Raw genomic sequence first — 12,964 nt, 5'->3', positions numbered from 1 at the left:
AGCACAGGGGGACAAAACCTTGCAGTCTCTCAGCAGCCTTCAAGCTGGAAAAGAGAAAGACCACACAGAATCAATCTCCAGCATTGCTTCTTTGACCCTGGACAAAAGTGACAAAAACACAAATAGGGGTTGGAAAAGGCAATTAACAGCACATTACACTCCAAAAATTGGAGCTGTTCCAATAATAATCACTTTAGCTGTTTGTTTTTCACTCCCCCGGCCCAACCAATCGCAGCAGATGGCTGTCCCTTCCTGAGCCCGGTTCTGTTAGCGGTTACTTCCTTTTAGAAGGGATTTTTTCTTCCCCACTGTTGCTAAATGCTTGCTCATAGGGAATCATCTGATAGTTGGGGTGGCCAAAACTCTAGGGGAGCTAGCAATTCTACAATTACAATATTTCTACAAACAAACGAATATGGTCTTGAACTTGGGCACACGTTTGCTTAAAATCCATTAGGTAATCTCTCAATATTCAAAGTGGAGCAGCAGACACCTTACCATTACATTGGTCCTTAAATCATACCTAAAACACCATGTTAAAGATAAATTCAATACAAATTGGAAATAAATTGGATATTAATTAAATAAACCTGCTTTAAGCATCAACTTATTGTTGTTCGTAATTCTTTATCAATATATAAATAAAGAATTACAAATTTATAAATATATAAATATGTATCCCTTTGGGATACTAGTAGACATACCTGTGTTATAAATGATAAAATGTGTGAATGTGTGTGTGAATGGGTGGAGGACTGAATGTGTAAAGTGCTTTGGGGTCCTTAGGGACTAAGTAAAGCACTATACAAATACAGGCCATTTTACCATTTGCCTATGACAGCTAGGATAGACTCCAGCCACCCTGGAAGACTGAATTGGGCTTTCTTTTATTGAGTACAGAAGCTGAATTACTCTAACGTTTACCAAAGAATTGTTTTACACAAGTGCAAAACTTCAGGTTAAATATGGCCCATGTACAAAGTTGTTATTATAGTTCACATGTATTTGCAGTTTCCTTTCCAAGGCCTACAGGGAGGCTTCAATACAAAACACATCCAGGATATCATGACATTGTTTCTCTTAAACGAGCTGAGAAATTTGAAGATTTATGAACACAAATCAGGTCAGATGTAACTCAGATTTCAACCGTAACCCAGAAGAGATCTTGCATATGAAGAAAGAGCTTTTATATCTTAGGTTATGTGGAAGCAGCTTTTTCATTGTTTATTTTTAAACTTTTCTACTGCTTTCCAGTAACCAACCTTTCTTCATACAGTAAGGTGGATAATGACACAATAACTTGTTCATTACACTTAAGGGAATTTTAACTGAAGAATCTATTTCATGGCTGAATCAATCTTTTATGGTGCCAGAGAGCAAATATTTGCTGGAGGATGCAATGTGTCCCTCATATCTTTTAAAAGTAGCCACAACTTGGAATCAGAACTTCTGTATTTTACGCCATCTTTGCTGTTGTAACAGTCATAACTGGCACAGGTTTTGGACCCAAAGGCCGAACCTGAGAGAGGAACAGGTTTACTTAGCTACTGCAGTTCCCTCCTTTATTACATACGCCACCTTCTCAGCTCAGCTACTTCAGAGGGGAACGAATGAGGAAAAGGAAACATGTTGACCTTGTGTACAAAGGTTGCATTGGCAATCAGATTGGGCTTAATGGTGATGCTATAAAGGCTATGTGACATTGGAACACTAAAAGGTCAGAATTACTGGCCCTTTAAATCAAAAATAAGCTGTCTGTCTTTGATGTGATGTATATTTGTTTATTTGATATAAAGTGACTTAACTTTAAAATCCACGGTAAAAAAAATGTTGTCTTTGGCCAACAAATGATAAAAGAATACACACAGGCAGTACAAAATCATGAACATGTATGTTTCCATCTGCTCCAGTTTGTCATGTTGATGTTTTAACTGGTGGTTTAGGGAAATGTTTGCTTGTTTTAAGGTTGAGCCTTTGGCAGAGCCTTTCTTCATTAATTTTCTGGACTTTTAGAAGAACTTTTGTCACCGTTGCACAACAACACACATTAATAACTGTAAGGTGCAGAGTATGTTGATGCATGCTGAATCATCCAGGTAAGTAAATCCCAAAAGGTTGATGTAGGGTTTAAAAACACTACATCCAGATGAACCAAAAATCAACCTGTTGGGATGTAAGGTGTAAAATGTATCTGGTGTTGTGAGAAGTTATAAATCCACCCGACCAATTAACACAGACAGGGATTTCTATAAATATATTCTGAAGTCTGTTGTTGCTCATAATGGCTCAAGTTATCCCTGAGGGATAATGGCCATTAGAGGTCGCTGTCACTTTGGTTATTTGAAGGTATATTTGGACTCCAGACACAAGGCCACAAAATTGTAGAAAAACCACGACTTGTAACAGTAAATATCAGTGAGTTGAAAGTAACGTACACTGAGGATCAGGATACTTAAACTCTGTGGTGAGCAAGAATTTTAGTATCTACAGTCTTCTTTTGTAAATCCAGACATGGTGATCCTGGGAAGCTTAGACATCTGACTCTAGTAAAACTAACAGTCATTTTGAATATTATTTATTATTATTATTTATAACAACAACAATACAACAACAGCGAGGGAGGATAAGAAGGACAGACGCAACAACATTGTCATCCCCTATGTAGCCGGTGTATCAGAAAAACTCAGGAGGGTTTTCTCCAAGCATGACATCCCGGTGCATTTCAGACCCAGCAACACACTCAGACAAAAACTGGTTCACCCGAAAGACAAAACACAGACTTAACAATGTGGTGTATGGTAAATGGACTGGTTCTTATATAGCGCTTTTCTACTCTTCTGAGCACTCAAAGCGCTTTACACAACTTGTGCATTCACCCATTCACACCAGCACATTTCTCTAGGTGCTTTCTAGATAACATTCACACTCCGATGGATGCATCGGAGAGCAATTTGGGGTTAGTATCTTGCCCAAGGATATTTGGCATGCAGACTAGGGGAAGCCAGGAATCGAACCACCAACCTTCCGATCAGTAGATGACCTGCTCTACCACCTGAGCTACAGCCACCTCGCTGTACAGTGCAGCGAGGAATGCCCAGACCTCTACATTGGAGAGACCAAACAGCCACTTCACAAGCGCATGGCACAACACAGAAGAGCCACCTCCACAGGACAAGACTCAGCTGTCCATCTGCATCTTAAGGATAAAGGTCACTCTTTCGAGGATGCCAATGTTCACATTTTGGACAGAGAGGACAGATGGTTTGAAAGAGGAGTGAAAGAAGCAGCTATGTCCACTGTGAGCGACCATCTTTGAACAGAGGCGGTGGTTTACGACACCAACTCTCTGCCATCTATAATCCAGTTTTGAGATCCCTTCCCAGACGCCTTAACGCCCACTCACATCCTGGGCCATCTGACCTCAGGAATTCGCATGATAAGGTGGGGCCAGGTTTCACAATGAACTCACCCGGAACTCTGGCTGATTGGGACCCACACCCAGTTCCACACCTTGGCTCAGGCGATTAGAGGATCATCAGGGGGTCCTTTTGTCCCTCTTTGGGGGGAAACTCCCACTTCTTGTTTATTAAATTGAATTCATTATCTCTAATATTTGGACAGGTCCCACTAAGTGACAGCATTTTAGATGTTTTCCAGATTTTTTTTTTCTCAATATAGTTCGATCCCCGGGCTCTCTGTCCTGGTTGTTGTGTCCTTGGGCAAGACACTTTACCCTACTGGTGTTGGCCAGAGGGGCCGATGGCGCGATATGGCAGCCTCGCTTCTGTCAGTCTGCCCCAGGGCAGCTGTGGCTACAACCGTAGCTGCCTCCACCAGTGTGTGAATGAATAGTGGCATTGTAAAGCACTTTGGGTGCCTTGAAAAGCGCTATATAAATCCAATCCATTATTATTATTATTATTAAAATGTAGAGCATGTCTTTAAATGACACGATACTAGTTTGTGTCATTGTTACAGCTTATAGCCACAACAGTTGATGGATTACACCTGGCTCATTAAACAACAGAGAGGAATAAAAGCCTCTTGGAGTTGAGCATGGTCGTGTGGCTCAGATAGTGTGATGAAAGCCTAATTTCCATATGCTATTTGCACTTCACACAGCACCTTTAAAGCCCACTGCTCATTGTGGCAGTGATCCAGGCTGTGCTCTAGTCTTTACAGAGGCCAAAATGGCCGTTGAACATCAAGAAAGTAGACCTTACTTTGCATCTATGTGACAGCAATGTCACTGTCAGAGACACTGATATGCTGGTGCTTGCCACATGCTTCTGCCTGCTTTCTGGTTGAAACAAGTGATGCATGTTTTTCCTGGTTAAACTGTTGTGACAACTGTCTGTCTACAGTTCAGTTTTTTTATCTACAAGTTTGACCTGAGTGATAACGTAGTTTCAACCACAATGCTGCGAATGTTTACTTGGGTGTAATTGTAGTTTAATCCATCAGGCTATAAATTTCATACTGTTTCTGACATGATGGCTTAGATGAGTTGCTTGACCGTTTACTTTAAGCGATCATAAGTGACAGGTGAGTTTCCACTTCTGACAGTTTTATTGAGTTGGGGGTGTGGCTTTTGAAGATTGGCTATGGCACCATTGGCTCTATTATCCAGTAGACTTGAAAACATGTTTAGCCTTGTGGGGTACCTCAGGGATCTGTCTTGGGTCCAATTCTCTTTTTACTTTATATATTCCCCCTAGGCCAAATTATTAGGCAAATTCTCTTCCACTGTTTTTACGCTCTACAGACTCCATCGATTCTTTTAAAAAGCAGCTGAAGACATTTTTATAGATAAGCTTTCAGCTAATTAGTTGTTTTTATGTTGTATTTTATTGTTTTACATCGTTAGGTGTTATATTTTCATTCTTTGTATTGTGAAGTACTTTGTGATTTTCATCTGTGGAAAGGGCAATATAAATAAACTTTACTTACTTACTTACAAATGATTATCTATTGAAAATAGCACACTAGTCTATTTGGCCAAATCCCAGTCTGGGCCCCACACCTCTCCCGTAACACAGCAGGGGTATGAACCATACTCTAGTGTGGAACAATATCTATGCACCTATATGAGGACTGCTAATAAATACAATTACATAATTATTGAACTGATTATGACGCTCCTTTAAAGAAAAGTTTTGAAAGTTGCCAAAATGTCTCAGTGAAATTAAGCAGATTTGGTGAAACATAGATATGTCCTTTAGAAAGGAACATTTGACTATTTTTTCTACAAGAATAGCATCCTAAAGTTAACTCAGCTGTGGATTTGTCAGACCTGAATCATTTGCTTAAACCTCACTGATCTCAGCAGGGAAACAGGGCTGAACAGCAGCCAAAGTTTCGAATGGGAATCGTGGGAAACAGCGTAAATAAGGATACGAGTGACGCACAGGAATATGTTAAATAAAAATGACTTTAAATCACTTGTATTTGTCATCCTACCAGAGGCTATTAACAAAACCTCCTCCTCAAGGAGGTGTGGGGGTCCTTGCAGACCTTGAGGTAGAATTAGCTATGAGGCATGATGGATGGCTTGTGAGCAAGGCAGGCTGAGTCAGTTGAATTTAAAACTGCCATTGACGGAATCGTTATATGAAAAAGTGTGAATCATGCTGAATTCAGAAGTCTTGGAAATTAGTCAGGATTCTTTAATGGCAGTCTTGGTGACTTGGCAGACCACCAGCGCGTCATTTAAACAGTGAACTCATATTTCAGAAAGGATGTGAATGCACGGGTGTGAGTCACGTGATGATGTCCCCCCCCAACACACACACACACACACACACACACATACAGGGTGGTGGATTCCTCTCGTCTTATTGCGCAGCATGATACTGCAGCTCCGCAACAGCTCCACACGCCAACCCACCTTGAAACGCTCCCTCCACTGCTGCATTCATGCTGTCCAAGAAAAATGGGAAGATGTAATTAATTACCTTTAAAAAGCTAAAATCAGGAAGTCATCGTTTTGTTCATAAGCACTGATTCCTTCGACTTGCAAAAATTCAGAGTCACGCATAATACAGTCAAAGAGCAGTAAACGCCATAGGATTGGTTTCCATCCATTATAAAGGGTAACCACCTGTTGGGTTGTTTCTGTCTGCGGATGTCTGACGTGGTTTTGTATAATAAGTTTTTCCCTTCAGTTTTATCATTGAGATGCTGCACTTACCATATCGGATGGTTTGCCTCTAACTCTATTACAAGTGACCAACATAACATTATTTTCTCCGATACACGCCATTACAGCTGTTAATGTAAGTTTATTCGCACTGAAACAAACAAACCACAAAAAGCCAGCGACGAGCAGCTATTCCTGGGTGCTCCACCGAGCAGAGGTGCAGAACCTCCGAGCCTCACCACATGCCAGGAACGCATCACTCCAACTCGAAAAACGACAGCGCAGGTAACCAATCAGAGTCCGGAACCCACCCACACCCTTCAATGAAACGGGTGTGGAGGCGGGCTCGTGGATATCTAAAGGCTCGCGCTTGGTTTCACAGCGTCGCCTGCTCTCGTCCCATTGGCGCAGGTGATCCAACTCAGGATGCGAGTGGAGAGCGGAGGAGAGGGGAAGAGAGAGGGGGAAGCGCCGATGGAAAAGTGTCCAGGGCTCGGTTAACAAGAAGACAAGGATACCGGCCCGCTTCAGTTTGTCCTGGGGCACTCGGCGATGAGAGATTCACCGAAAGGGGCACTTTGAGATATGATGAGATTTATTTCTGGTCGGCAATAGTACTATGATTTGGTATGTGGCCACTTTGATAGCAAGTGTATTCAGCACCCGAGGAACGGCCGCTCAAGGTGAGTCGAAGTGCAGTGTGTGTGTCCGCGGGTGCTCTTTGCTCAAGTTTTCACTTTGGCACGTTCAAACTATGAAATGGCTTTTAATGCTTTTCTTATTAGCTCACTCTGACTGTGTCGGCTCTATGGGAAAATGTCAAAACAAGTTCATACGTGTGTTCATCACCTGAGTGGGTAAAGGATAAGGGACCGGTCCACCGTTAAAAGAAAAAAAGGCGGAGGATAAACCTGGTTTAAACATGCTTATTCCCGCCGTAATGTATCTCGGGAAATTGTGGTTATCATTGATAAATGGCACTGCCGAAGTTGTGACGTTTTTGGCTCCAGAGTGACAGATTTTGCAGTCTATTTGGGTTGGCATATTCCTCCCGAGACGCGTGAGTTTGGGCTCTCGCAGCTGTAGCAGCCTGTCTCACTGAGCTCCACGCCGGTCTGCAGCTGCTGAAATCTGAAGGCAGATGTGATTAGTATGGTGCGCTGGTGTAGATGTCATTATAATGCTATGAATGGATTAACCTCTTCCTGGGGAGCGGCTGAAGCTCTGTTGTGGCGGACTTTGTCCGCTAGAGGGAGAACTTTGACATTTAGGGGAATTCACACGGTTGTCGTCACTCTTCAGGCTGCTTTTCACGCACTAATGACAAGTTGTGATGACTTCAGATTTCTTGGCTTGTTGACGTCATGGGTGACGGGTCATAACCTTTCCATGGGGCGCTGAGGGACTTCTTCTGAGAGGGTTAAGTGCAAGCTTTATATTCAGAGATCATCAGTGTGGGAGGCAGTCTTTTGGTCAAAAAAGGACAAAAAACAGTGAAAAATTATGATTTTCTTAAAGCTAAGTTGACATATTGTTACAGTTTGTTCTGCCTTATCAGCGCTCCAAAGCTTGAGAGAATTCACATAGCACATTGTTACTGTTTGTTCAGTCTGATCAACTCTCCAAAGCTCAAAAGTATCCACATAGCTGTCTGTGAACCAGTTAATTAATTGTCTGAGCTTTAATTCCATATGGCATAATTTCCTAGCCACATATAATTCACTGGTCTGAAAGTGTGTCATGGAGTCTGAGTCTGTCTCACATCAATGATGTCATGCACAGGGAGGGATATGGCAGGCAAGCAAAGCTGCAATAGCGCTTTAACCTTAAAAATCCCCCACTCATCTTGGAGAGAGAGGAGAGATGCAGGCGACTGGGACGGCATATGTGCTTCGGCATGATTAAATGATAAGGAAGGGATTCTGTCAGCGAGCTGTCCACCACTGTGTGTCAGACTTTTGACACAACAGACACTTGCAGATTTTTTATTATGTTTATTTTTGCTCACATCATTCTGGCGTGTGAGACAGGGCTCCGCTAGCTCCACTGCAAACAGTTATGTAATATGCAGCCTAAAAAGGATACACTTGAGCATCGCCTGCCAAAGGAAGGAGACTTAGAGCGATGTTTTTAAGCGGCTTCCCCAAGCCATTCAATGTCTGGGACAGCTGGCGACTTGTAGAAGGAGGAGCGATGGTGGCTGGTTTCGCGTTTTGTAAAGACTTCCCCCTTAGGAAGTCTGTCAGGTTATGCATCTGATCTTTGTGCTGTGACGGAGCTCTGCAGCATCCATTTTTGAGCACACAGGCACACTCACTGAGACAAACGGCCCGGCTGGTAGAAGCGGCGCAGGGCAGCATCCTCGCATCAGAGCGCTGCTGTCCCAAGCTGGCGGCTGGCAAGTGGCTCGACTTTAACCATGTGATAACCTTGGACTTGAACCATTCTCCCTCTCTTTCTCTCCAGCCTTCCTTCCTCTTATTTCATCCTTCCCTTCCCAACATTCTCCCTCCTCTCACTTATCCTGTCTGACTCAGGTTCTCGTCGCCTCCTCTTCCCGTTTTCTCTCTGTACATTTGCCCTGTCGTCTTCCTCTTCCATGCACTCAGATGAACTCGCTCCCCTCCAGGTTTCTAGTGGTCTCTCTCAGCACGGCTGGGTAGCCGAGGGATAGCAACATGGTGGGTTGTGTTAATGGAGGCTCAGGGCACCCTCTGCAGCGACTGTCTGCTGTCATTCACACACACACACACACACCATATGCACACATGTCAACGTTCTACTATCCCCTTGGGGAGCAGTGTGTCTTTAACCAGGATCTGAACATATGCCAACTAACAGGCTGTCTCCCCCAGACTAAGTGAACTAATTATAAATAAGCTGTGTGATAAATGCCACTCAGTTGCTACATAAATACACATGCTACAACATGCCAAGAGGGCTGGATAGGAGGTGGGAAGTAGGGGCTGTTTGCTTTGAAAAAGAGAATTTCCCTGTGCAGTTTTTACCACTTCATGTAATATTCAATTTCACTCATACGTTGATTACTGTGTGCTATTTCAAGCCTTGAGGATCATTACTGTAGACATGACCTATGTGTAAATAACTGAAGAAGGATGCTGTGCATCCTTAAAGTGCTTGAAAACTTAACCTTAAAAAGAGGCAGCCAACCCTTATAACTCCTCACCCTGACCCTAGGTGTGACCTAGGTACCTAGATAGCCCTTTTCTATGACATCATACCCATCATTCTCTGAAACAGAGTGTTTAGAGCAGTCTGAAACTCGTGCTTAAGAGCCACAGGGATGCATGCATTCATAGTAAAAACTTTGATAGTGTTGCCACTAGGGCTGCTCGATTATGGCAAAAATGATAATCCCGATTATTTTCACTGAAATTGAGATCTCGATTATTTGACGATATTTATTTAACAATAACAATGTGTTGAATAATGACTTTAAAGATTGTCAAAAAATAATATAAAATAGTGCAAATACTGATAACAGTGCAAATGTTTGCAATATAAAAAATAAATGAAAAATGTAAACACCTATGTTTAGTGAACTTTAACTGCTCTGTGGTGCAGCTACGACACTGTAGCAAAGTTTACACACTATGTCTACTTGATCCACGTCTGACTCCGCGAACCCATAATGTTTCCACACCACTGAAGTTTTTTTTTTTTACCTCTTTTCAACCTACAGCAGTCACTCTCCTCTCCAAATAACTTCTGCTTAGCTTTCCGAGCTTCCCTCGGGTCCTCTTAATCAGCCGTCCCCAACCCCCGGGCCTCCGTGAGTCGTTTGGTACCGGGCCGCGAGAGTTGAGGCTCAGGTGTGAAATGTATAGTTTTCAGGGTTTTTATCGGTTTTCAGCGTTATTTTGTTATCGTTTTTATCGTTTACTCGGTTTTCCTGGGTCTTTTCACGTGTGTTATGAATAAATCTTCTTTTTTTCGGTACCGGTACTAGTTTTATTTTGTTGTATTTATCCGCGACACCTTAAAGGCCGGTCCGTGAAAATATTGTCGGGCATAAACCGGTCCGTGGCGCAAAAAAGGTTGGAGACCGCTGCTCTTAATTGTTGTGACACGTGTTCCAAACGCAGAGAGGTGCGCTCGATTTGCCACACGGAGCAGCGCGAGAGTAAAGCACGAGGGAGGGGCTAATAATCGGCTCAGTCATTTTTAATGATTGTTGAAAGCCCAGATCGTAATCGTGATTAAAATTCGATTAATTGAGCAGCCCTAGTTGCCACTGCCGAAAGTAATTTTCCATTAATTTGAAACGTAAAAAGTAACGCAAGTAAAAAACAAATCAGTGAAGTGAGACAAAGACAAAGTTTGTGCCACTGCTAAAGCTTTTAGCCACAGCTATACACTGAGCTAAAATTTGAAACTTTGTTATTTGCTCATGTTTAATATGAGCATCTGTCAATTGAACAGGACACACATGAGACAAAAATAAGGAGAAGCATAATAGGTCCACTTTTAAGAATGCTTTCATCATTTTTCATGATCTGTGTAGACTGGTTCTAACTCTGATGTGTTTGTGCTCTGTTCAGTTCTTTTGGACTGCTGAGAAAATAAACAGTGTGATCCAATAAACCCACAAACAGAGACTTGGTTCAGTTTACATTTGGCTTAAAAACAAAAAAATAAGCCAGATGCTTTTGCAATAAGCATCCAGGTTATTTTAGCATGAATGTACCGTTGGTGAAACCTGAGGTAGCAATAATTAGCACTTATACACAGTGTATCACTGTAAGTGTTAAATGAATATGAAGATCTTAACCTGATCAGTCAGTAGCAGTTGAAACTGTCTGTGTTTGTGTCCTCTGTGTGCTCTGTCAATTCATTAAGTCCACTAAAAATACAGCGTGAGCCCACAGTAATAAAAGCACAACAATCCTGCCCAAGACGTCTCTTTTTCCTTGCATCGCTACCTGTTTGTCATTCTTCAGAACCTGTAATGGATTTGGAGTCTACAGTAATAACATAGTAATAAAGCTCTTCAAATCAAATCAAATCACTTTTATTGTCACATCACATGTGCAGGTACACTGGTACAGTACATGTGAGTGAAATTCTTGTGTGCGAGCTTCACAAGCAACAGAGTTGTGCAAAAATACAATAACGTAAAACAAGCAAAATATAAGAATGGCTAAATCTGAGACTAATAAATATATGTACAATATATAATAGTATATGCATTACTGGATGTGTATACTAATATGTTTTTCTACGTGTGTGTGTATATATATATTTTACAAATTAAATAGAGTAAACAATGAAATAAAATATATAAAAAATATACAGAGTTGGTTGAGACATGTGCAAAACAGTGGCATTAATGTACAGTATGTAGTGCATAATGTTGAAGTTCCAGTAGTGGAGGTGAGGTGTCTATGAAGTGTTCAGCAGTCTGATGGCCTGATGGAAAAAGCTGTCTCTCAGTCTGCTGGTTCGGGACCGGATGCTGCAGAACCTTCCTGATGAAAGTAGTCTGAAGAGTTTATGGCTGGGGTGACTGGAGTCCTTGATGATCCTCCCGGCTTTCCTCAGGCACCGCTTCCTGTAGATGTCTTGGAGGGAGGGAAGCACACCTCCAATTATCCGTTCAGAGCACCGCACTACTCTCTGGAGAGCTTTGCGGTTGTAAGCGGTGCTGTTGCCGTACCAGTTGGTGATGCATCCAGTGAGGATGCTCTCAATGGCACAGCGATAGAAGGTCCTGAGGATGCGGGGGCTCATGCCGAATCTCTTCAGTCTCCTGAGAAAGAAGAGGCGCTGCTGCGCCTTCTTCACTGTTTTGTTTATGTGTACTGACCACGTAAGATCCTCAGCCTTGGTCAGAGGGCCCGGTGGCGCCAGTGTCTGGCAGCCTCGCTTCTGTCAGTGCGCCCCAGGGTGGCTGTGGCTACAGTGTAGCTGCCATCACCAGTGTGTGAATGTGTGGATGACTGAATGTGTAAAGTGCTTTGGGGTCCTTAGGGACTAGTAAGGCGCTATACAAATACAGGCCATTTACCATTTACCATTTCAGCCAGATGTACACCAAGGAACCGGAAGCTGCTCACTCTCTCCACAGCAGCGTCGTTGATGGTGATGGGGGTGTGTACTTCTCTGCACTTGTGTACGTCTCTCTTAATCAAATATCTAGTTGTGCAGGCACCCGTGGTACTTTTTTTATTCATCTTTCTCCATCTCCTGCATTTTTCTTCAGGTCTTTTGTCTCGATCCTTGAATTGGGCAGAGATAGTCAACGACAGAATGGTTTGTCAAAAAGTTGTGAAAATTGGTGCAATTGCCAATGGATGATATCCTCAGGGATGGATGAGTGGCGAACTGATTGGCTGTGGCTCACCACCATTTTTCATGTAATTTCCAGTTAATGGCAATCATTATTATGATATTTATAAATAATTGAATCTTCATCACTGTAGTTTCATGTTGCTCAGATACCTGCTCTCTTTGAAAGGAACTAGTTTGATTTTAAAATAGAATGCACATTTGCAGAGATGCTTATTACAACTATTGGTCTGTTGGGAAAAAAAGGAGCGTGCTCGGTCAATTTCATGACTGTTTAGTTGATGCTCTTCCACTTATGCTCTGCTATGCTAAACGTAAGTTTTTCATCATCTTACACTGATCTGTAAATGTCTCTTTGTGAAGTGAGAATTAAACTCCTTGTATGTATGCTAGTAAGCGAGCGATGTCGTGCTTTTTGTTTGAGGCAAACATGATAGTGGGTGTAAAGCGCTCCCTTAATGAGTACAAGTTAAATACTGTTGCATCACCCCCATGTCAAGGGTCTCAGTGATTGGA

General features: G+C 42.4%; 1 protein-coding gene across 7 annotated transcripts in view; it reads left to right on the top strand.

Annotated features, from left to right (window-relative positions):
* Positions 1-6,514: 6,514 nt before the first annotated feature.
* The window catches only part of igsf9bb (immunoglobulin superfamily, member 9Bb), a 165,825-nt gene continuing 159,375 nt past the window's right edge, over positions 6,515-12,964 (top strand). For 5 of the 7 annotated variants that reach the window (XM_085174209.1, XM_085174207.1, XM_085174208.1 and 2 more), the window contains exon 1: positions 6,516-6,822. In XM_085174209.1, the coding sequence (XP_085030335.1) occupies positions 6,759-6,822 (64 nt within the window). In that variant the 5' untranslated portion in view covers positions 6,516-6,758. Of the gene's footprint in view, positions 6,823-12,964 lie in introns of all 7 variants that reach the window. The other 2 variants (XM_085174206.1, XM_085174214.1) reach the window with 2 other exon arrangements.

The sequence above is a fragment of the Neolamprologus multifasciatus genome, chromosome 10, assembly GCF_963576455.1.
Source record: "Neolamprologus multifasciatus chromosome 10, fNeoMul1.2, whole genome shotgun sequence".
NCBI classification, from domain to species: Eukaryota; Metazoa; Chordata; class Actinopteri; order Cichliformes; family Cichlidae; genus Neolamprologus; species Neolamprologus multifasciatus.
The sequence above is the reverse complement of the archived record's forward strand: the minus strand, read 5'-3'. Positions and strand labels throughout refer to the sequence as shown.